General features: G+C 46.9%; 1 protein-coding gene across 3 annotated transcripts in view; it reads left to right on the forward strand.

Moving 5' to 3' along the window:
- The window catches only part of PLCG2 (phospholipase C gamma 2), a 178,130-nt gene that overhangs the window by 63,170 nt on the left and 90,299 nt on the right, over positions 1–24,661 (forward strand). For 2 of the 3 annotated variants that reach the window (XM_019012688.4, XM_055366758.2), the window contains 3 exons: positions 12,267–12,410; positions 16,080–16,173; positions 16,929–16,976. In XM_019012688.4, coding sequence (XP_018868233.1) covers positions 12,267–12,410; positions 16,080–16,173; positions 16,929–16,976 — 286 coding nt within the window. Of the gene's footprint in view, positions 1–9,758; positions 9,947–12,266; positions 12,411–16,079; positions 16,174–16,928; positions 16,977–24,661 lie in introns of all 3 variants that reach the window. The other variant, XM_055366757.2, reaches the window with a different exon arrangement.

Here is a 24,661-nt window from a genome sequence, read left to right on the forward strand (position 1 = left end):
TTTCTCCTCTTCTTCCCAGGTGAGCTCCAGTCTGCAGAACTCAGCCAGGATGCATGTGCTCAGAGAAGCCTTTCTTCCCCTTGCTGGGGAGGAGCCCCAGTGTGGACTCTGTTGCACTCCTGATGTGGATAGAGATGTGGATTTTCACATATCATATGCCAGCCTGGATAGGGCCTGTCCTCCCTCCCAGACTCGGAGCCATCTGAGGGCAGGACTGTGTCTGTCTCTGCAGTGTGGCATCCCTAGCGCTCAGCGTGGGGTTCTGTGACTGCCTGGTTGACTCAATAACTGAAAGTCGGAAAAGAGGGTGGGGTATGTGTGGGAAGGTGCCCAAGCCTTCTGTCTGTCTGTTTGCTTGCTTGAATATGTCTTGAGCTTCCAGAGAGAAATTTTTGTTAAGCTCATTGTCAGGTGTGGTGCCCCTTGAGGTCATGTATGGGAATTGGGGAAAAAGCCATGTTCCTGGTGTCAGGGGTGGGAGGACGTTCCGGGGGTGCAGGGAGCCTGAGAGAGACAGAGAATCAGTAGCGGGAGGAGGAAGGAAATGGGAGCTTGAAGAACAGGGTCATGGCCCGGCCAGCAAAGGGGTTGGTGATGTAAAGCGGGGAGTGAGAGGAAGCTATGAGACGTATGGAGGGGCCAAAAATCCCCAAGGGTGTGCCAGAAGGTGATGGGTAGGCAGGGAGGGCTGAGGGAGGGTGGCTGGAGTGGGGTGCCGGCCTTTGAGGCTGACTCTAGGAGACTCAGTCTGTGGGGGTTTGTTTGCAGGGGGTGGGAGTGGAGGGATGGGTGGTGGGGGTGGGGTGGACCTGGGAAGACCCGAGGTGATGCTGGGAAGGGGGTGGGGTTGTGCAAAGATGAAGCCTCATTTCTGTGGCTGGGTTATCTCACTTTCTTCAAGCAGGAAACTCGGCCACTGAGCCCCACCATGCAAGAGTGCATGGCCTGAGGTCTGCTGACCACAGCCTACTTTGAGAATAAAGTGTTGTTTTAGTCACTATGAGCCCTTGGCAAAAATTTGAACCCATGCAGATAAAGCCCTCCTTGACCATCATTTGCCCATCTCCTTCTCACTAGTAGTGCCTGTTGTCAGCAAGTTGGTGGAAATCTTTTGGTACCCTTTCTCACACCTTTACACTCATACGTGCACACTTACAAATAGGCACATTCCTTCTTAGCTGAATCCAGTATATTCCTGAAAACACACTGGAGAGGAACATTTTTGGATTGCAATATATTACATCATATTACACAGAGACAAGTGCTGATGCATTACCAACTGATTGAAACACCCCAGCCAATTTCCTTAGTATCACTTAACAACCTTAAGTACCTAAAATCAGCCTACCAATATTTTTTGCATGAATACAAAGCATCTACAGCAACAAATACCCAATTTTTGGGTGCTTTGATGAACTCATTGCTAAGCATGTTTGCAAGAAGTACATAGGATACTATACAGTAATGTTTCTGAATTAGGATATTCTTCTATCCTCCAACTACCTTGTACTGTAATGGAAAAAACAATGAAATGATCTGTTTAAAATACTAACGATTCATTTAAATTGGACCCTGGTTGGTAGTTTGCTTGTCAGAAGCAAATGCTGGGATGAAAGAAAAACTCAATAGAATGGGCAGGATGCCAGGTTTGATGTGTCATTCGTTGTGTGTCTGTTTCTCTTCCATTGCAGACACACACGCCTTTCCTTTCCTTTTCTGTTTCCGTTTCCTTTTCCTTTTTCCTTTTCTCTTTTTCCTTTTCGTTTTTCTTTTGTTTTCTTTTTCTTTCTTTCTTTCTTTTTTTTTTTTTTGAGAAGGCGTCTTGCTCTGTGGCCCAGGCTGGAGTGCAGTGGCATGACGTTGGCTCACTGCAAGCTCTGCCTCCCGGGTTCACGCCATTCTCCTGCCTCAGCCTCCCGAGTAGCTGGGACTACAGGTGCCCGCCACCACACCCGGCTGATTTTTTTTTTTTTTTGGTATTTTTAGTAGAGACGAGGTTTCACGTGTTAGCCAGGATGGTCTCGATCTCCTGACCTCGTGATCCACCCGCCTCGGCCTCCCAAAGTGCTGGGATTACAGGCGTGAGCCACTGCGCCCGGGCACCTTTTCGTTTTTCTTTTCCTTTCTTTTCTTTCTTCTTTCGGATGGAGTTTCACTCTTGTTGCCCAGGCCGGAGTGCAGTGGTGTGATCTTGGCTCACTGCAACCTCCGCACCTCCACAATGGGTTCAAGTGATTCTCCTGCCTTAGACTTCCTAGTAACTGGGATTACAGGTGCATGCCCCCATGCCCGGCTAATTTTTGTATTTTTGGTAGAGACAGGGTTTTGCTGTGGTGGCCAGGCTGGTCTCAAACTCCCGACTTCAAGTGATCTGCTCGCCTAGGCCTCCCAAATTGCTGGGATTACCGGCGTGAGCCACTGTGCCTGGCCCACACCTTCACTGTTTTCATTGGCACCTAGGTGCTCGTGAACCTCGTACAGCAGGTCTATGATCTGGATTGTGCATTTTGCATAAAAAAAGAGTTAATAAGTTATAGTAGACATTCAGATAGTGAGAATTTGCATAGTGATGGACACTTGTATATAATATGTACATGTACACATGGGCATGTATGTGTGTACACACATGGATGCATACATCTAGTCTCCTATTTACATAGGTCATTGAGGAGTTTTTGTCATGTCGGTACATAAGGATCTGCCTCCTTAATGTTCACAGCAAATAAATTGAGACACCGTGTTCTTTCTTTTTTTTTTTTTTTCTGAGACAGAGTCTTGCTCTCTTGCCAGGCTGGTGTGCAGAGTTGTGATTACAGCTCATTGCAGCCTCAAACTCCTGAGCTCAAGCAATTCTCCTGCCTCAACTTCTTGAGTAGCTACCAATGTGCACCAGCACACTTGGCTAACTGTGTTTACTTTTTGTATTTTTTTTTAGAGATGGGGTATTGCTTTGTGGCCCAGGTTGGTCTTGAACTCTCTGGTTTCAAATGATCCTCCTACTTCAACCTCCCAAAGTGCTGGGATTATAGGCATGAGCCATTGTTCCCTGTCCCGTGTTATTTCTTATGCCTTATATGTGTCCAGCTTGATTCAGTTGCTAGCAAGTACAGAGAAGCTTCTACATCTTTGTTTTTTTTCCCCTACATTTTTGTTTTGCCAGGTACTATTTTAATTGACAAACACACATGTACAGTCACACACTCATTTAATCCCCACAAGAGCACTGTGTGGTAAGTATCACTATCACTCCTGTTGTTCACATGAAGAAGCAGAGGCACAGAGAATTGAAGTTACTGTCCAAAGCTATCTGCTATAAGCTGGGGAGCTGGGACTCCAGGTTCCAGAGTCTGTCCACCTCATCAGTAGCGACACTGCTCCTCATGACTTGGATAGCTCCTGGGAACATGAATCTGCAGCCCCTGCACTAGAATCTTGTTCCCAGCCTCGGGTCAGAAAGGTGGCTCGAATGCACTGGGTTGAGCGCAGTGGGCCTGACCGCTCTCTGTGCAGCTCTGCACCCCTGTGGGTAGTGGGATCATCATTCACCAAGACGCCCCTGCCTGATGTAAGATCAAGGGGTGGAGATGTCAACAAAAATGCCCACCGACCCCTTCAGACTTTGCTGAATACCAGATAGAAAAGCCTGGAGAGAGCTGCATATTCTTATGTGGCTTCATAGAGTCACTTGCTTGACTATGAGTCAAAGTTCAAATGCTGGCTCTTCCACTTGTGGCTGGTGACCCTGGCCAAGGTACTTCACTTCTCCACATCTCAGTTTCCTCATTTGTAAAATAGGGGCAGTCATGGTACCTGCCTCATAGTGTTCTTGTGAGGAACGATGAGTTAATACAGAGGATGCTGTTGTGCCCCACTCAGCTCCCATTACCAGGCTTGTGCTCCATTTCCCAGCTGCTAGGAGTGTTGGTTGTGGCTTACAGGTCCCCTTCTTCAGGGCACTGCTCTCACTAGAAGAAAACTGCTTCACCTAGGAGGTTGTAGTGGCTGTAAGCCAAGCCAATGTCTGACTGGCAGGGAGGACAAGAAGGACTGGCCTCCCTTCCTTCAGGAGGACCTACTTTTCCGGTGTGATTCATGCTCCAGACATCCCCCCGCCACTCCCTATACAATCAGGGTGAAGCCCATCCCTAAGTGGGACCACAGCCTTGTTTAGCTTTATTCTGCTCCCCATCCCACTCCTGCACTCTCCCAGTAAACACTTGAGCAAGAATCCCTGACTCAGGCTCAATTCCAGGGAACCAACCTATGATAACATGCAAAACATTAGCACTCTGCCTAACACAGAGTAGATGCTCTGTAAGAGTTTTGCTGTATAGCATTTATTTTTATCCTCAAGGATGAGGCTACTGTATCTGTAAGACCCTTGAGGGCCAGGATCAAGTACATCCAGCAGAACATCTGGCTTATGGCTAATGCTTAAAAAGATCATGAGTAGATAGTCCATGTTCATGGATAGGAAGACTCAATATTTTCAAGATATCAGTTCTTCCTGGCTTCATCTATAGATTCAACACAATCCCAACCACAATCTGATAGAGATACAAGAAAATTTTTTTTTCCATTCACATTCAATACAGCACAAAACACTTCACCTCAGAGAAAGGAAAAACCAAGGTGTGTTTTTTTTTCTCTTTCTCTTTCCTCTTTCCTCTGTACTCAGCACTTTTGACACCAGATGTGTATGGTTTTCCCCCCACACATCAAGCAAACAATTCTCTATTGGGCACCAGTTTGGTGTCCTCTAGTTCAATTCAATTCTGATACTATCTACCTGGAGCTAGAATCAGATTCCACAGGTTGAGAGCTCAGTCCCTCAATACTCTCTCCCATTTCAGGTGCCAGTCACAAGCCCAAGTTGTGGCCTATGTTTTTGACTGACTGGCTATAAATTGGGGTTCCAATAACCCACTCCTTGGGTTTGATTAATTTGCTAGAATGGCTGAGAGAACTAAGGAAAACATGTATACCCGTTTATTAAAATGATATTACAAAAGATAAAGATGATCAGCCTGATAGAAGAGATGCATAGGGCAAGGTATATGGGAAGGGGCATAGGGTTCCCATGTTCTCTCTGGGCATGCCACCTGCCAGAAACTTCCATGTGTTTAGCAACCAAGAAGCTCTCTAAGCCCTGTCATCTTGGGTTTTTATGAGAGCCTCATTACAAAGGCATGATTGATTAAATCATTGGCCATTGGTGACCAACTCAATCTTTAGCCCCTCTCTCCTTCCTGGACATTGGGGGTAGGGCTGAAAGTTCCAACCCTCTAATCACATCGTCGGTTCCCCTGGCAGCCAACCTTCATCCTGAGGTATCTAGGAGCCCCCAGCCGTACAAAAAGATACTTATCACTGGAGATTCCAAGGGTGTTAGGGGTTGTGTGCCAGAAAATGGGGTTGGAGACTAAATATATGCAGTCAGTCTTCTATATTTGTGGATTCTGCATCTGTGGATTTAAGCTATGGTCGATTGAAAATATTTGAGAAAATTGCATCTTACTGAACATGGACAAACTTTTTTGTTGTCATTATTCCCTGAGCAATACAGTATAATTATTTACATAACATTTACATTGTATTAGGTATTAAAAGTAATCTAGGGATTTAAGGTATATGGAGGGATGTGCTTAGGCTATATGCAAATTCTCTGCCATTTTTTATCAGAGGCTTGAGCATCTATTTGGATTTTGGTATCTGTGGAAGATCCTGGAACCAATCCCCAACAGTCACTGAGGGATGACTGTATATCTTATTAAAAGTCACAATATTACAAAATCCCAGCAAGTTATTCTGTGGGTAGTGACAAAGTGATTCCAAAGGTTATATGGAAAGGTGGAAGACATAGACTAGCAAACACAGTATTGTAGAACGAAATCAGAGGACTGCAAGGCTTACTCTAACGTTCCAGTAATCAGTACAGGTGATGTTGGCAGAAGAATAGAAAGATTAGTAGAACAGGATCAAGAGCCCAGAAATAGACCCACACAAATATCATCAACTGATCTTTGACAAAGGGGCAAAGGCCACTCAGTGGAGAAAGGGTAATCATTTCAGAAGTATGATGAATAAGCTAATACTTGTCTTGGGAAGAAGCAAGAGAGGGGTGTTCAGGATGATAAAGTCCTGGTTGGTGAAGGCAGATGCCTGCAGCTCTTTCCTGGGGCAGGGCTGGCTTCCAAAGGGTGCTTGTTTGGGCCCTTTGGAAGGGGGTGTGCGGATGTGCAGGGCTGCTTGTATCATTAGAATGGCTGTTAGAATTTCATTCTTTCTTTCTTACCATGCTCTGTCTCTCTGCCTTTGTACATGTGTGTTTGCATTTCTCTCCCTCCTTGTCTGGGTAACCTGTGCTTTTCTGTACCTGGTCTCTCTATCCCTCTCTGTCTCCCTTGGTCTCCCTTGTCTCCTCCTCTGTCCTTCTTCCTCTCTGTCCCCTGCTCTGCTCAATCATCAGTAGTTTGATTCCTCTTGAGGTCCCCATCTCTCTCTGTCCCTTTCCTCTTTCCAAGAACTACTTATTGGGCCCTGCTGTATGCCAGCTACTCTGATAGGGGTGAAGCTCAGTGGTGAAGAAGGGTGCACAATCCCTGCGTGTATGGAGCTTACAGTCTAGGAAAGGAGGGCTGTGGATCCACAGATTCCATCTAATACATATTTGCCTCTGTTGAGTGCTGTGGAAGAGAGGTGCTTGGTATAGATCATAGCAGGCATTGGGAGGTTTTCTGAGTTTGGTTTGATTGAGCTGAGACTGGAAGGGAGAGCTTGGCAGTAACCAGACTAAGAACATTTTCAGTGGTGCTGACAGCACCGCTAATGTCCTATGGTAGGAATGAGTGTGACCTATAAGAGGTGCTTGGAGGGGCCTGTGTGGGTGGTGCAAGGGCTGGGAGGCAGATGCTTAGGCCACGTGGGGTTGGAGGGGTCATCACAGGGCTGTGGTTCTTAGTCCTTACAGCAATGGGACGTCACGGGAAGGCTTGATCCCAAGGAGTGGCATGAGCCTGTTTGTATTTCATAAGGTGACTGTGGGGATAACGTACTGCTATAAGGAGACAACTCAGGAAGCTGCCTCCATAGACAAGAGATAATGGTGGCTTGGATTGTGGTGTTGGCCATGGAAATGGATAGACGTTGACAGATTCCAGAGCAATTTCAGAAGTAGAATTGTTAAAATCTGGCTATTAGACAATGTTACATTGTCTAAAAAAGTTTTTCTTTAGTTATGTATAATTTTTCTGTAAGGACAGATGCTCACCATAGGCCAGTTCAAAGATCCCCTCTTGGCTGGGCGTGGTAGCTCATGCGTGTAATCTCTGTACTTTGGAAGGCCGAGGCAGGCGGATCACCTGAGGTCAGGAGTTCGAGACAAGCCTGACCTATACGGTGAAACCCTGTCTCTACTAGAAATACACATACAAACACACAAATTTTCCAGGTCTGGTGGCGGATGCCTGTAATCCCAGCTACTCGGGAGGCTGAGGCAGGAGAATCACTTGAACCCAGGAGGCGGAGGTTGCACTGAGTCGAGATTGTGCCACTGCACTCCAGCCTGGGCAACAAGAGCAAAACTCTGTCTCAAAAAAAAAAAAAAAAAAAAACAAACCCAAAAAAATTCCCTCTTGAAGACATTTTACCGGGAAAGAGAATTGTTAGACTAGACAGAAAGAGAAAAGAATGTTTGCTTAAAGTCACTAGACTTTCACTGGCAGTCAGCTGGGTGGGTGAATAACTAACTTTGGAAAACAAACCTTAATACCTTTCAAGTTTTTAGATAATTGCTAAAGCAGTTACATCAGCCATGTTGATTTCCTCTAAAAATGAATTCCAGTGCCTAGTGTCTTTAAAAAGTCAAAGGCACAAGAGAAAACAAAAGTAAACAAGGAGACTCCTTAGGATTGAAGATGTAATGACATAACGAGATAAGATGTATGCATTTTATTTGTCTTCAAGTCTACTGTAAAAAGATTTGGAGAAAACTGGGGAAATTTAAATACAGATGAGGTGTTAGGTTATGTTAAGTAATTATCATCAGTTTTGTTAGATGTAAGGTTTTATGGTTCTATAAGAAAGTGTGCTCATTTTTTTGAGATAAATTAAGTATTTTGTGGTGCAACATCATGAAGTCTGTAAAAGTACTCAAGCTTCCCCCAAATAAATGAAACAAACAAAAAAAATAAATTTCAGTGCACGAAAAGGATCTTTCTGTTTGTTTGTTTTTGAGGAGTGAAGATAAAGAGAAGAGATAAGGAAGACTCAGATTTCTGGTTTGGGTGAAGAGTGGCGACATGTCCATCTTTTACTGACCGTGCGTTCTTGGGCTCTCAGTGTGATAGAAATTGACAAGAGGTCCAAAGAGTTTTCCCAGACAAGGCTTTATTGGAGCTTATGCCCAGGCATAAGAGAAGCAGCACAAGAGAAAGAGAATTCTCTTCCTGGCTCCCCGAAGACAGTCAGGAGAGGAATTTTAAAGGGGCTAAAGTAGGCAGGGAGTGATATTTAAGCATGTAGAGGCGGGGAACTTCTGGCACCTGCACAGTATAACAGCATAGAGAGCTTCTTCCTGTGTTGCATATCTCATTAGCGTGTTAAATCCCCACCCCTAGGCATGATGTTTAGTATTATAATGCAGCCAAGGTGGAGGACTGGTCATTCTTCAGATCTCCTGCACATGCGGGCAATAGGGTTAACTCCCTTGAGTAAGATTTAAGATGGGAGCCGCTTATTTTTGTTTCCTCGAGGTCTGCAATCAGTGGGAATGGCCCTTTGAACAAGATTTATAGTGCAAGGTCTGGATGGGGTCCCCACTTGTTATGGGTCCCCCCAGCCAGCTTGTAGTAGAAGTCCTCAGTGGGGTGTGACAGGGGATGAGTCCTTTCTCTACTCTCTCTCACCTTCATCCCTAATACTCTACCCCACAAGGTTTAGAGATACCACCCCCCTAATAATAGGGCCACCCATAATTGAGAAGTGATTTTAGTTACTTTTTATTTTGAAATAATTTTAGACTCATGTGGACGTGGCAAAAATAGTACAGTTTCTGTGAACCGTTCATTTAGCTGCTCCAGTGATAACATCTTTCATAACCATAGTTATCAAAACCTGGACATGGTCGCTGGTGCAGTGCTATTAATGAAACTGCAGATCTTAATTGGTTTTCACCATTTTTTACATACACTCAGTTTTCTTGTTATTTTGCATTTGTTTTGGTGTGTAGTTTTAAGAAATCTTGTCACATGTATAGGTGGGTATGTCTGCCACCATACATGCATAGGATGTAGATGACATTGCTGTTTTTTAGTCTTTTCACATGGCCTTTTTGTTGTTGTTGTTGTTGAGACGAAGTCTCACTCTGTCACCCAGGCTGGAGTGCAGTGGCGTGGTCTTGGCTCCCTGCAACCTCCGCCTCCCAAGTTCAAGAGATTCTTCTGCCTCATCCTCCCAAGTAGCTGGTACAACTGGCCTGTGCCACCAAGCCCAGCTACTTTTTGTATTCTTAGTAGAGATGGGGTTTCACATTGTTGGCCAGGCTGGTCTCGAATTCCTGACCTCAAGTGATCTGCCCGCCTTGGCCTCCCAAAGTGCTGGGATTACAGGCGTGGGCCACCAGTGCCCGGCTTGTTTTCACATGGCTTTTGCCCACTGAGCTGTTTCTAATTGAGCTAGACCCACGGTAAGAACTCATAAAGCTTTGAGTGCATCCCATCCCCTCTCCTCTAACTTAATTCTCTCCTCTCCTCCTCTAGCTCCCATTGTTGCCTGTGAATGGCCACGAACCTTTCCTGTGTTTCACTATGACTCTAAGATGCCTTTGCTCACCTCTGTGGACTTCGTTCTGTCCTCTTCCTTAATTCCAGGCCACAGCCACCTCTTCTTGCTGCAAAGCTGAGATCTCCTTTCTCACTCTCATCTCCAGGAGTGCTGGAGTTCAAAGGTACACCAGGGTTTGATAACACTTTCTTCCGTGGTAGACAAGGTGGTCCCTGCCACTCCCAGGCTCATGTTTTACCAGCTTGGGAGCAGCCGTGGAGGGGAGGTTTTACCAGTAGTCCTGGCCAAATAAGTCCCAGGAGGATGCTGATGGTGCAGCTGGGCCATGTGTCTGTGCCCGAACCAGTCACTGAGCCAGGGCACTTGGGTCATTCCCTGGTCCCTGCTGTCCCCTTCAGCTTATGGTTGAAGGTGGTGGGGGTGAATCAGCTCTATCTAAAGCACATGGAATGGGTGCATCCCATGAAAAGATTTTTGTTGTTGTTGTTTTTCAGAAGAAAGGGAAAGAAGGGACTGGTTGAGCTTGTTGAGCTTCTGTCTCTGTGCCAGTCCAGAGTTCCCTGGTCATCTTGTAGGGGAAGGAGGAGTCACCTTTGAGTCAGTCAGGTTGCTATCCTTGCCTGGTAGGTTTTGCCCAGGAGTAGATGGAGTCACATGGCAGCAGAAGTTGCAGAACAGAAGGATTTCATACTTGTTTCTGTTATCTATTGCTATACAACAAACTATCCCGGTGTTTAGTGGCTTAAGACAACAATCATTTTATTTATTGCACATATTTCTACAATCTGGGCATGGGTGGGGACTGGGAGAGCTTGTCTGTGTTCCACATGTTGTCAGCTGGGGCAGCTCACTGGGGCCAGAGGATCCACTTCTAAGATGGTCCAGTGCTCTGTGGCTGTTGGCTGGGGGCTCAGCTGGGCTGTTGGCTGAGGGCATTGATTCTTCTTCCATGGCCTCTCCATAGGGCTAACTTGGGCTTCTTACAGCATGGTGGTCTCCAGGTAGTCTGACTTCTTACACAGAGGCTGGCTTCCCCCAGAGCACAAGATGGAAGGTACCAGGCCTTCTTAAGTATTAGGCCCCAGGCTGGGCCCGCTGGCTCACGCCTGTAATCCTAGCACTTTGGGAGGCTGAGGTGGGCAGATCACTTGAGGTCAGGAGTTCAAGACCAGCCTGGCCAATATGATGAAACCCCCATCTCTACTAAAGATACAAAAACTAGCCGGGCGTGGTGGCACATGCCTGTAATCCCAGCTACTCCTGAGGCTGAGGCAGGATAATTGCTTGAACCTGGGAGGTAGAGGTTGCAGTGAGCTGAGATCATGCCACTGCACTCCAGACTGGGTGACAGAGTGAGATCCTGTCTCAAACAAAACAAAACAAAACAAAAAACCATTAGACCCTGAACTGGTACAGCATCATTTATGCCAGCGTGCCAGTGCTTCTAACCTTTTTGGTACCAGTGACCAGTTTCGTAGAAGACAGTTTCTCCACAGATGGTGGGGGCAGTGGGGGGATTGCTTTAGGATAAAACTGTTCTACTTCAGATCATCAGGCATTAGATTCCAATAAGGACCACACAACCTGGATCCCTCGCATGCGCAGTTCACCATAGGGTTTGCGCCCCTATGAGAATCTGATGCCGCTGCTGATCTGACAATTGGTGGAGCTCAGATAATAGCGCTTACTTGCCGGTACCGGTCCATGGCCTGGGGGTTGGGGAATCCCTGATTTATACTACATTTTATTGGTTAAAACAGGTCACAGAGACAACCTGGATTGAAGGGCAGCTGGCTATATAAGGCATAAATACTGGAGGCTGTGGCCCATTGGTAACAGTCCATTACTCTGGACTGTTACCAGAGTAATAGTTTACCACTCTCTTCTCATGGGCCCTGTGATATCCAGAACCCCTGTGACCATCCCCAACGCTGGGGTTGGCCTCTTATTATTATTTTTAATTTGAATCAGTTACTCAGTGCCTTCATTTTCTCTTCCCCCTTTAATTGAGCCACAGAGCATTTGTAGCTTTTGGGACTCAAGGGAAAAGGTCATCAAGGTCAAGGTCAACCGGACAGTTGGAACTTTTAGGCTGCCTAGAGTGATCTCTAGTGAGCATCAATTTGGTCTCTTGTTTTTTTTTTTGGTAGAATAGTCTGTGCTTATTTCCTGAAATCTCAGTTGCATTACAAAAATTAATTGTCCTAGTTTAAAATGTGTCTGTCTGAGAAACAGGGTGAGCAGAAACCCCAAACTCTTCATACTCCAGGGGTTTGTGGGGTGGCAGCAAATGCCCGGGTAGGATCTTAGCCCTTTGTCCATTTCCAGAAGGAGGGGTCACTGAGTCCAGACGCAGAGATAGCTTTGCGGGATCCTGTTGGGGAAGGAAGGAGCCAGGCTGTGCCTGGGCTGCAGTTGTGTGGCTGCATCCTCAGGTGGAGGGAACTCCAGCTTCTAATTGGCTCATGTTAATTTCATTTTAGTGGATATCATGGAAATAAAAGAAATCCGCCCAGGGAAGAACTCCAAAGATTTCGAGCGAGCAAAAGCAGTTCGCCAGAAAGAAGACTGCTGCTTCACCATCCTGTATGGCACTCAGTTTGTCCTCAGCACGCTCAGCTTGGCAGGTAGGTGCATGTTTCTGTGCCTTTCTCCTTCCCTGTGCCTTAGTCTCTTCCTGAAGACGTTCGCTAATAGCAGAATGCTCACCCCTGCCTGCTCACTGATGTGTATTTGGGGTCATGGTTTTGAATCCCAGCCCTGCTCCTTTCTAGCTGTGTGTCTTTAGGTGAGTGACTTAACCTCTCTGAGCTGCAGTTTGCTCAGCTGTGAAATGGGGAGAATAATAATGCCTATTTCATGGGGGTATTGTGAAGAGTATGTTAAGTGTCTCTCTGGCTCATGCTGAGAGCTGAATAAGTGATGATTACATAGTTTTAACACTGGAGGCCAGGCTCTGTTGGAGGAATAATGTAGGCTGGGCTCATCCCTGTAATCCCAGCACTTTGGGAGGCTGAGGCGGGCAGATCACTTGAGGTCAGGAGTTTGAGACCAGCATGGCCAACATGGTGAAACCCCGTCTCTACTAAAAATACAAAAACTAGCTGGGTGTTGTGGTGCGTACCTGTAGTCACAGCTATTTGAAAGGCTGAGGCACAAGAATTGCTTGAACCAGTGAGCCAAGATTGCATCACTCCCCTACAGTCTGGGTGGCAGAGCAAGACTCTGTCTCAAAAAAAAAAAAAAAAAAAAAAAGAAAAAGAAAAATGTAACCTGTTTTCCTCCAGCAGATGTGGCTCAGCAAATCTGATTGATCTGAAGGAACTGTCCTGAGATCTTCTATTGCACACACACATGCACTTTCCTCACTTTACTCAGGGGCAGAAGCTTGTAGCTACTTTCAAGTTCAGTCCTAGAATTTATTGACTTAGAAGTATATGTATATTAATTAAGAAAATAAATACGATTAAAATAGACCAAAGTGGGTGAGGCAGCTCTCGAAGTTGAGCAATATAGGGACATTTACTTTTGGGTCAGATAACTTATTTCTCATTCATTCTTTTACTACATGTCTTTTGAGCCTATACTCTGTGTTAGGTTGTGTACATGCCAGTGAGCTAGGAAGATGAATGGGACCTGATGCCACCTTTAAGAAGCTCTCAGTCGACTTGGGGAGACAGATGTGTGCACTGGGATAAGACCTAGTGCAAGCATGATACAGTGTGCTGTGAATGTTTAATTCCAGGGAAGCTTGGCAGAGAAGGTGACTTTTACATTGGGTTTTGAGGCTTCAGTAGGAGTTTGGAGGAAAGAGAGGGAGGGTGCTCCAGGGAAAGGCTGTGGTGTGTGCCAGGGCTTGGAGGAGGGAAACAGCATGTCGGATGTAGGAAATGAGGAGCGAATGTCTGATTGATGATATGGAAGGGGAGTTGGTAGAGATGGGGTAGGAGGGCAAGGCCCCTGGTGGTGAAGCTTCACACCTCTGTCTCCTTAGCCCCACCTGCAGGCTGAGCCCTGACCCCCCATTCTTAACTTGGTAAGGAGACCAGAAGAACCCGGGTCTTGGAAGCCAGGATGTGAACTTTGATATATATCCCACTCTGGGTCCCTCTTCCGGAACCCTAAATTCAAGGTCAGCACAGTGATGGTCAAGATTTTGATTCACATTCCATCTTCTCACTTACTGGCTCTGAGACAAACTCAGCCCTTCAGAGCCTCAGTTTCCTCCGCATCTGTGTGGGAAGATGAGAGCAGCAGTCTCTGCCATGGGTGTACGGACTGATAAAGTACCTGGTGCTTAAGGAGAGGCTTCAGAGTTCCATGAGGTGTTTGCACTGTTAGCTTCATTTTACAGGTGAGATGAGGCACAGAGTAGGGTTAAGTAACCTCCTGAATGTCACACAGCCCTGAAGTGGTGCAGTGGGACTTGAGCTATGATCTTCCTTTTGCCAGATGCCAAGCTCTTAACCACTCCTCAATGCCGCTTATTAGTAAGGGTAATAGCAACCATGGGTATTAGCAAGCCATACTCTCCTGGGTATTAGCAAGCTCTACTTGCTGTCCCTCTGTGCCATCTTGATTAGAAGCAGGAGAGATACTGACAGCTGCTTAGGGTTGTGGTGCAGATTATTCCAGATCCTGCATTTTATTAGTTAGCATAGGGTTAAAAGCTAACACTCTTTAATAAAACAAAAGGTAAATCCCTAAGCCAGTGGTACTCATCCATGGGAAGCTGAATACTGCCCTCCCACGATGCCCATGTCCTAATCCCGGGAACTTGTGAATATATTATCCTCTATGGAAAAGGAGACTTGGTGGGTGTGGTTAAATTGAGGATCTTGAGATGGGAAATATCCTGGACTATCTGGGTGTCTAGTGGAATCACGAGGGTTCTTAGATACCTGGGAAGGTCATTCCCAGAGAAAGAGATGTGAGGATGGAAACAAAGTTCAGCAGATGAGAGGCCATGAGCTAAGGAATGTAGGCAGCCTCCAGAAGCTGGGAAAGGTGAGGAAACAGATTCTTCCCCAGAGCTTTCAGAAGGAATCCAGAGATCTCATGCAACCAGTCTATTTTAGACTTTTGGCCTCTCTAACGGTCTGAAAATAAATCTGTATTATTTTAAGTCACTAAGTTTGTGGTCATTTGTTATAGCAGCAGAGGAGACTGATCACTCAACCTTTGATATACTTTGGCATCAGGCAGGTGTTTCCACCTGTTGATGTCTCCCTCATCCCTCTTCTGGTTTAATTACTTTAGGGTGGGACCTAGGTATTGGGGTTTTGAAAAGCCCTCAAGTGATTCTCCTGAGCAGCTGGGGTTGAGAAACTCTGCTCTGGAGTTGGACACCTGGGTTTGAATTCCTCAGCTTTTTCATCCCTGGAGTCAGTGTGCTGCCAGGGTAAGATAATGGATTCTTGTTTAAAATCCTGTCTCTTCCACTGTCTCAGTGTGCTCTGGCTACTGTAACGAAATGCTGTAGACTGGGGGTTTAAACATCAGGCATTGATTTTTTCACAGTTCTGGGAGCTGGGAAGTCCAAGATCAAGATGCTGGATGGTTGAGTTCTGGTGAGGGCTATCCTTCTGACTTGCAAATAGCCGCTTTCTTGCTATGTGGTCACATGGCTTTTCCTCAGGGTGTGCTTGGATAGAGGGGGAGCTCTAGTGTCTCTTTCTCTTCTCTAAAAGGGCATTAATCCCCGTATGGAGGCCCCACTCTCATTACTTCATCTAAACCTAAATACCTCACAAAGGCCCTACCTCAGGGGTTAGAGATTCAACGTATGGATTCGGAAGGAATGCAAATATTCAGTCTGTAATGGCTGCTAGGAGCTGTGTGGCCTTGGACACATGACTGAACCTGTCTTAGGTTCAGTGGTTTCTCCATGTGTTAAATGGGAATATAATAGTACTTCCCTTGTGGGATCAATATAGGAAAAACACTTAGAACAGTGTCTAGTATATATATGTAGTTAGTGCTCAAATGATGTTAACAATGTCATAGTGATAGTTCCCACCACTCTCTCCATTCTTAGCTGATTCCATTTGGCACAGGAAATAACCCACTTGTCATCCCTGTGATACAAAGCTCATCATGAATGTGTGGCCCCATCTCAGACAAAAAGCAGGTCCTAGGGCCATGAAGGTGTGAAGGGGATGCTTTCTTTGCCTTCTGCAAAACTAGAAACCAGCATAGGCTTCTCCCATCTTCGTGATCTGTATGGGGCGGGGCTTTGTAAGCAGACGTCTTCCCAGGAATTAACACAGCATTTCTGTTCCCTTTCTCCACTCTAGCTGACTCTAAAGAGGATGCAGTTAACTGGCTCTCTGGCTTGAAAATCTTACACCAAGAAGCGATGAATGCGTCCACGCCCACCATTATCGAGAGGTAGTTGGCTTTTGCCTGTTTATTTGCATAGTTGCTGATTCCTTTATTCTGCTGCCTTTAGCCAACATGGGCTACAGGGGGGGGGTGGAAAAAGGGACATTGGTTTTTTCAGGCTCGTTGAGTGTCTTGTATGCAATGGGTGCCTAGTAGTGGTGTGCGCTCTACAGTTTTTCAAATAAGAGCATTTCCCTGTGCTAGTTTTCAGCGTTGGCCTATTGGAGTGAGTGGTGCATTGGACTCGAGCTAGAAATATTCCTGGGGTATGTGTTGGGGAAAACAGGGCTTCCTTCTTAAAGGATTTAATAAGAGATTCAGTGGACTGATCAAAGGACAGACATAGGGTCTGGAATTTTCCAGCTATCACTCCCTCCTGGGTTGATGAAGACCTCAAGACTGTCTCTTCAGTGTCATGGGAGTCTAGATGGGCATTGGGGTGTGAGTTATTTTCCTTCCACTAAATCAAAGTCCTCTACTTTTTACTATTTTTCTTTCTAGCTTTTTGGGGATTAATGACTATCATCAGAAGGAATTGTCAATGTAAAGAAACCTGGCCTTTTTGAGTTGAAATCTTGGCTTAGATAGGACTTTTCCACACTAGGAGGAAAGTGCTTCCCAAGCTGCCCTTGTTAGAAAGTTGGAAGACTCCTCCTTTTGGTTCCAGTTCCTTTTGTGCACATTCTGTAGGACTCAGTTAGACTTGTGCTATTTTCTAATTTTCTCTTTCTCTCTTTCTTTTGTCTCAAATTTCTTTCCAGTTGGCTGAGAAAGCAGATATATTCTGTGGATCAAACCAGAAGAAACAGGTAAGAGTCATTCAGTTTTTTTCTGATCACTTTGGATTTCGATCCTCATTCTTTCTTTAAACCTTCCAAGGGGGTGGGAGCATGACTTGTCGGGGGCAAGGTCCTCACTGCGTCCATTGTGATCTGCAGATGCCATGTTGGGTCCTGGGGTTGAGGATGACAAAATCCTCCTCCTAGAGAGAGCCTCTATTCCACGGAAAGTTCAAGTACAGCCTCAGAGATGATCTCTGCCATGGGGCATTCGGACCTCATCACAAATATTTGAGCATCTTTAATGTCCTGGTAATACAGCAGTAACCACACTCCTGATGGCACCAGCCCATGCTTTGTGACAGGAGAGAGATTGACCGTGAAGAAGTAAACCAGGTGGTTCTTTTTTTTTTTTTTTTTTTTTGAGACGGAGTCTCGCTCTTTCGCCCAGGCTGGAGTGCAGTGGCATGATCTCGGCTCACTGCCAGCTCCGCCTCCTGGGTTCACGCCATTCTCCTGCCTCAGCCTCCCAAGTAGCTAGAACTACAGGCACCCGCCACCACGCCCGGCTAATATTTTTTTGTATTTTTAGTAGAGACAGGGTTTCACCGTGTTCGGCAGGATGGTCTTGAACTCCTGACCTTGTGATCCGCCCACCTCGGCCTCCCAAAGTCCTGGGATTACAGGCATGAGCCACCGCGCCCGGCCACCAGGTGGTTCTAAGGGCTGGTAGAGATGTGTTTGGTGATGTGATAATGTATATTCAGTTTACTTGACTTTTTCACTTAAAATTACCTCTTGGAGAAGCTCCCTATCAGTCCTGCACAAAGCTCTATGACGGACTATTATTATTATTTTTTAGAGGCAGGGTCTCTGTCTGTTGCCCAGACTGGAGTGCAGTGGCACAATCATAGCTCGCTGCAGCCGTAAATTCCTGGGCTCAAATGATCCTCCCGCCTCAGCCTCCTGTGTAGCTGGGAACTACAGGTGTGTTTCACCATGCCTGGCTTATTTATTATTATTATTATTATTATTATTATTTTTTTTTTTTTTTGTAAAGGTGAAGTCTTACCCAGACATTTTTTTAAAAAAAGCAAACGTGGTTTTGGTTTTTCCTTAGATTAATGCATTGTCATTTCAGAAATCATTTCCGTGTTGATGCACAGAGAGCTGCTCCCAATCCTTTATCATTAGTGTGATTAATGCTGCTATGGAAACCTTTGGGTCTATCTTTCTGTAAACTCATTTGAGGGGGCTGTGAGTAGGATAAATTCTCAGAAACGAATACCAGCAGCACAGCGTTTGCTGGTCTAATAGTTTGATAGCGAGAGGTAGCAATTTGTATAATATTTCTACCAGTGGGGCAAGAGGGCACCCTTTCCTGATGATTTATTGTGCCGTTAGACTTTGATCTTTGTTCATCTGCAACCGAGGCAACCAAGTGTTTTTGCTTAAACTTGCTTTCTTTATGGGTGAGGTTGAGCATTTTTGATTCATTATGTTTTTGAGGTATGATTCAGCTCTTAATAATGTAATGATTAAAAACTACCGTTTGGCCAGGCGTGGTGGTGTACACCTGTATTCTCAGCACTTTGGGAGGCAGAGGCAGGCAGATTGCCTGAGCTCAGGAGTTCGAGACCAGCCTGGGCAACACGGTAAAACCCTGTCTCTACTAAAATACAAAAAATTAGCCGGGCATGGTAGCACACTCCTGTAGTCCCAGCTACTCAGGAGGCTGAGGCAGGAGAATTGCTTGAACCCGGGAGGTGGAGGTTGCAGTGAGCCAAGATCGCACCACTCTACTGTGGCCTGGGTGACAGAGCAAGACTCCGTCTCAAAAAAGCAAAACAAAACCAACCAAACAAAAAACAACAATAAAAACCCACCACAACAAGAAAAAACCAAAAAAACCAAAACCGAAAACAAACCCTACCATTTATTGAACAACCGTGTATTTGGCATGCCAGAGATTGCATTGAGCTCTTCAGTCCTTGTCTCATGTTAGCCTCACATGAGACACCTTATTTTTTTGGTAAAATATTCCTTTCATTCATTCTTGGTTTATTTATGTCATTATCCTATGTGGATATGTCATTATCCCATCTAGATGTGTCATTATCCTAGTTAAGATCCAATAACTAAGCTCTGTCAGCTCTCTTATTTTGTTCCTGAAAATCTTTCCATCTTGAAGGTGACTTCGTGTCTGGTCAATGTCCTCTGTTACTTGTTGGCTTCAGGGTTTGGGTGAGCTTCCCTGGTTTCTTCACATGCCCGATGGGAGGATTTGGAACTCTTAACTAGGAAGTGGTTAAAAGTCTAGTAATGTTAGGTCAGCCATTAGCTCACTCCATGTTTTTCTGTCCACCTGCCTTTCTCTCTGTCCTCTTCTCATCCAAAATGCCCTGCCTGCTCCCCCACGCGGGGCCACCCTCTAGTGTTACTGAGGTGGATTAAATGAGGTCCTTGTGTTGGAAGATTTGGTACACACTGGTCTCTTTCAGCCTCGGAGGTGATGCCTCTTCTGAGTTTTCTTTCTCTGTGGCTTATGATGATTCATAGCTGAGATTGGCACAGGGCTGAGAGAGGGAGCCACCCTCAGTGCCTCTCTCCATGCGGTGCTGGTATGGTGTGGCCAATCTGGCTCTGAAGTTGGCTCTTCATTTGTGAGGTCAAGAAATGGATACCACCCTCTTGCTCAGGAGGCATTCTGGCAAGTCCTGCATAGAGATCCATCTTCCCATCGGCTGGTCCAGGACCCTCTGCAGAGAGAAACTTTTCGGTTTCTGGACTGAGTTCATCCCTGCGTGCTCACCAGCTTCCTCTCCTCTACCTCCCTCCCAGTGGGCAGAGCCCCGCTATCTGTCAACATGTGGAAAATCCCACCTTTCCTGTGGTTCTGGGAAGCCTGGAGGGAGCTTTGCAAAAGAAACTTTGACCAAGATGCCAATGAAAGAGCAACTAACTTCTGTCCTGCCAATTTCCCTCCCTTTCCTGTCACCCACGAGACGAATCATGTTTCCTGAAGGAAAACAAAGGAGCCACAGAAGCAGAGGAAAGACTGAAGGCGAGAGGGGGCAGGCTCAGGGCTGGCCCAGCCCGGGCAATGGACAAGTCTTAGGTGTTTTGCTTGGCCCAAGCACCCTGTTTCATTTTTTGACTTTTCTAGAGGCAAATGGTAGCAGCGGGCATTTGTTTACAGCCTGCTTTGCAGCCATGGCTGTAATAAGCACTTTACATCGTTAGGATATGCTCTTGGCTGATGGTTGAGCTAGGTGCTCTCAGACCCATTTTCTATGTGAGGACACTGAGGCCCAGAGAGGTTAAGTGACTTGACTAAAGCAGCCCAGGTTGTCAGGGGTGGCACCAGGGTTTGCAGACTTACTTTCCCCACTGGTGTTGCTTTTCCTTTTTTTTTTTTTTTCTTTTTTTAAATGTGCTACTGGCCGAGCATTGTGGCTGACACCTGTAATCCTAACAGTTTGGGAGGCCAAGGCGGGTGGATCGCTTGAGCTCAGGAGTTGGAGACCAGCCTGGGCAACATGGCGAAACCCTGTCTATACAAAAAGTACAAAAAAGTTAGCTGGGTGTAGTGGTGCACATTTGTAGTCCTGCTACTTGAGAGGCTGAGGTGGGAGGATCATCTGAGCCCAGGGAGGTCGAGGCTGCAGTGAACCATGATTGTGCCACTGAGCTCCAGCCTGGGCAACAGAGTGAGATCCCATCTCAAAAACAAAAACAAAACAAAACAAAACCAAAAACAACGAAAACAAAAACAATTGTGCTGTTGAGAGCTGGGGGAAATGCAGAAATCTTCCCTTCCCCACCCTGACCAATCACCTTATGATTAAAAAAAATTAAAAAGAAATGTTAAAATTTGTTTTATTGTGGTAACAACAATGAAACATAGAACAACACTGATCATTTTAACCATTCTTAGATATGTACTTCTGTGGGATGAAGTATATCATGTTGTCATGCTCCCGTCACCACCATCCAACTCCAGAACTTTTTATCATCTCAAACTGAGGCTCTGCAGCCACTAAGCAGTAACTCCCCATTGATTCTCTCTTTAGCCCCCGGAAACCACCACTCTACTGTCTGTCTCTCTGGATTGGATTGCTCCAGGTACCTCGTATAAGTGGACTAGTAGAATATTCGTCCTTTTGTATCTGGCTCATTTCACTTAGTGTAATGTCTCCAAGTTTCATCTGTGTTGTAGCATGTGTTAGAATCTTCTTCCTTTTTAAGGCTGAATAATATTCCATTGTACAGATGGACCACATTTTGTTTATCTACTTCTCCATCGATGGACACTTGAGTTGCTTGCACGTTTTGGCAATTGTGAATAGTGCTGCTGCGAACATGGGTGTACAAATCTGTTTGAGTCTCTGCTTTAAATTCCTCTGTGTATATATCCAGAAGCTGAATTGCTGGATCAAATGGTAATTCTGTCTATTTTGCGGGATTGCTATACTGTTTTCTGTAGCAGCTACACCTTCCCAAGGCAATGCACAGGTTTCTGTTTTCTTCATATCCTCACCAACACTTACTTCCTTTCCCTCCTCTGCCCTTGCCCTCTTGGCGTATAACATTGGATTTGCATAAGCAGAATGTGCACTTCCCTTTGTCCTTTAGCCCTGGCAGGGACAGAGGAAATACTCTACCGGGAGGTGGCAAAGGGTGAGGGGGTTGCAGGTGGAAGGCAGGTGGGTGGGTCCATTTATCTCATTCAACGTGAATGCAAATAGGCTTCCTATTTGAGACTCCAGAATGTTAGAGTCGCCTGGGGAAGCTTTAGCAGAGCCATGCCAGTAGCGATTTGGGTTTCACTGTTCTGGGCATGGCCTCTGGCATTGCAAATTTTTTAAATAAGATTCTTCTGTGAAGCTGGGGTTGAAAATTAGGGCTGTCTAGAGGGCAATTTTCAAATTTGAGCATGCACCGGAATCCCCTGGAGGATTTGTGAAAGTGGAGGCTGCTGGGCTCCACCTCACGGTGGCTGATTGAGTAGGTGGTGGGCAAGGCTCAAGAATTTGCATTTCAACGAATCCCCAGGTGATGTAGATGCTGCTGGTCTGGGAGCTACTTAGAGAAGCAGAACTCTGGGGCTGCGCTGTCCAGCAGGGCACCCCTCGCCACAGGTGGCCATTTCAACAAAACAAAACAAAAGAAATAAAATACTTAGCTCCTCGGTGGAACTAGCTGCATTTCAGGGGCTCAGCAGCCCCATGTGGCTAGCAGCTAGTACCTCAGACAGCACAGATATTCTCCATCATTGTTGAAAGTTCTGTCAGGTGGTGCTGAGGTTTAAATCTCAGATCTCACACTAACTCATTGTGTGAATTGGGGTAAATGATTTAATTTCTGTGGGCCTCAGTTTCCTCATGTGTAAAAGATAAAATAATAGTTCCCGCCTCCCAGGGCAGATGTGAGGCTTCAGGAGTTAATATGTGAAGGGTGCGTGGACCTGCCTGGCTCATGGTAAACACTTGAGGAATGTTTCTTATTGCCATTGTTGCTACAAAAGAGCTGGGGGCAGTGGAGGTGCCGGCCCAGCCTCAGCGTGGCTGGTAAGTGTCACGGGGCTGCCATCCTTAATCGTTTGGTGATGGCTGCCTGGGTGCGGGAGTTGAAGAACCCTGGGGGCCTCCCGGGCTGAGCAGGGAGGACACTGTGATTGTTCAGTGCTGTCTGCCATGGGAGAGGGAGGGGCTGTTGGTAACTCATTCAGGGAATAGTTGCTGTCCTTCCCCAAAGGGATTCCCTTGTTTCCTAACCCACAGCCCTAGGTTGAGCTCCCAGGAAACATGATCTGAGACGCAGGTTTGTGTGCAGGAGGCTTACTAGGGAGTGCAGCGTCATCACCCTGGGGGAGGGAAGGCAGCTGGAACAGGCAGCTGGGGAGTCACAACCATGGCCTGGGCACACCTGATGGGGAGCTCTGAGCATGGCCTGTGGGGCTGTCCTGAATTGAGACTAGAGGGCCAGGCCTTTGTTCCCATGTGTGGACTGGGTCAGAGCTGGCTGCCTTGGAAGGGGCTGTGACCTGGGCGAGGCACTCTCTGTAGGGGATGGCAGGTTGCAGAGAGGGGTGAAGCTGAGCCGTTGGCTTCCTCCCCTGCAGCGATGGGGGCTCAGCCTGCCTGTGCTGGTTTTGGTCGGGCTGTGCAGCATGACACACACACACCCAGAGGTGGGAGTGAGGGAGGGGCTCGCCTAGGGAGAAAGCAGGTGAGGCTGTCCCAGCGCTAGAAGCCCAAAGAAGCTCTCCGCCTCTAGTGTTTACATTGTAAGGGGAGGCCTTTGGACCAGGTGGGCTCCCATGTCCCAGGTGCTTGGATGCTCAAGCCCCTGGTTCCTGGGTTTTCTCCACTGGTTCTTGAGCAGCTGCTCTGGCGCCCCAGGCCCCTCAGTCTCTCTGTTCCTGGACATGGGATGGTTCCTTTGCCCTGCTGCTGTCTGGGCTCCTGGGGGACCCTGGCCTCTCCCTTGCTCCCAGGATGAGCTCCACTGGGGCACCAGCATGATCTGACTGCTCTCCCCACGACCCCTCTCACTGCTGCTCTGGTAGCGCCTGTTCCCGCTGCTCCTCCACCTTCATCCAGCCCTGGGCCAGCTGTTCCTTGGACCACTCCCAGGGCTGAGGCAGAAAGGTTCTTGCAAGCCCCTGGGGCAACTTCCCTAGCCTACTGGCCGCTGTGCCCAGCCAGCCCCAGCTGGCCCAACAGGGACTTTTTCTGCCCTCAAGGTCTGTCTGTGAAAGCCGTGGGTGCTGTCCCTGTGGTACCAGTAAGTGGGTGGGGAGCATCTTGTCATTTGAAGTCTCTGCTGTTACAGAGGCCTTTAGAACTAGAGGAAAGGCTGGAGGTGGGGACACAGGATGGCCAGAGTCACACTGGACCTTCTCCAGGGCAGCGGCTGGGCAGTGACGTGCTACTTCCTTCCGCATGCCACAGCAGAAGCTGGGAGGATGGTACAGGGAAACTAGGCGGTTTTCTCCTGCAAGCTGGGGCGAGCTTCCTCTCTTGACCACTCTGTCTCAGCTCTGCTGGACACTTGGCTCCAGCCAGAAGGGTCTGGATCTCATATTCTTGACCCACCCACCCGACTAATGTCACTTCTCCTTCTTGTGTGAGCTACTCGCTTGGAGGCAGTCAGGTGTGGTCGTTATGGGCACACTGGGTTGGAGTTTGAGGCTAGCACAGATAAGGTACCAAACTGATCGGTGCCTCAGTTTCCTCACCTGGAAGATGGAGATGATCATGGTACCTGCCTTGTAAAATTGTTCAAACATCAAACAGGTGAATATGCATATAAGGCACCACCTAGAACAACACCTGTCACCTGATAAGCACTATTGAAGTTTCAGCTTTTGTTACCGTTGTTACTGCTGCTGCTGCTCCTTTTGCCTGGGACGTGTTCTCCCTTGCTTCCCTCCCTCTTCTTTTTTTTTTTTTTGGAGATGGAGTCTCGCTCTGTCACCCAGGCTGGAGTGCAGTGGTGTGATCTCGGCTCACTGCAAGCTCCGCCTCCCGAATTCATGCCATTCTTCTGCCTCAGCCTCCTGAGTAGCTGGGACTACGGGCACCTGCTACCATGCCTGGCTACTAATTTTTTTTGTATTTTTAGTAGAGACGGGGTTTCACCGTGTTAGCCAGGATGGTCTCGATCCTCTGACCTCGTGATCCGCCCGCCTCAGCCTCCCAAAGTGCTGG

This window comes from Gorilla gorilla, chromosome 18, assembly GCF_029281585.2.
Source record: "Gorilla gorilla gorilla isolate KB3781 chromosome 18, NHGRI_mGorGor1-v2.1_pri, whole genome shotgun sequence".
NCBI lineage: Eukaryota > Metazoa > Chordata > Mammalia > Primates > Hominidae > Gorilla > Gorilla gorilla.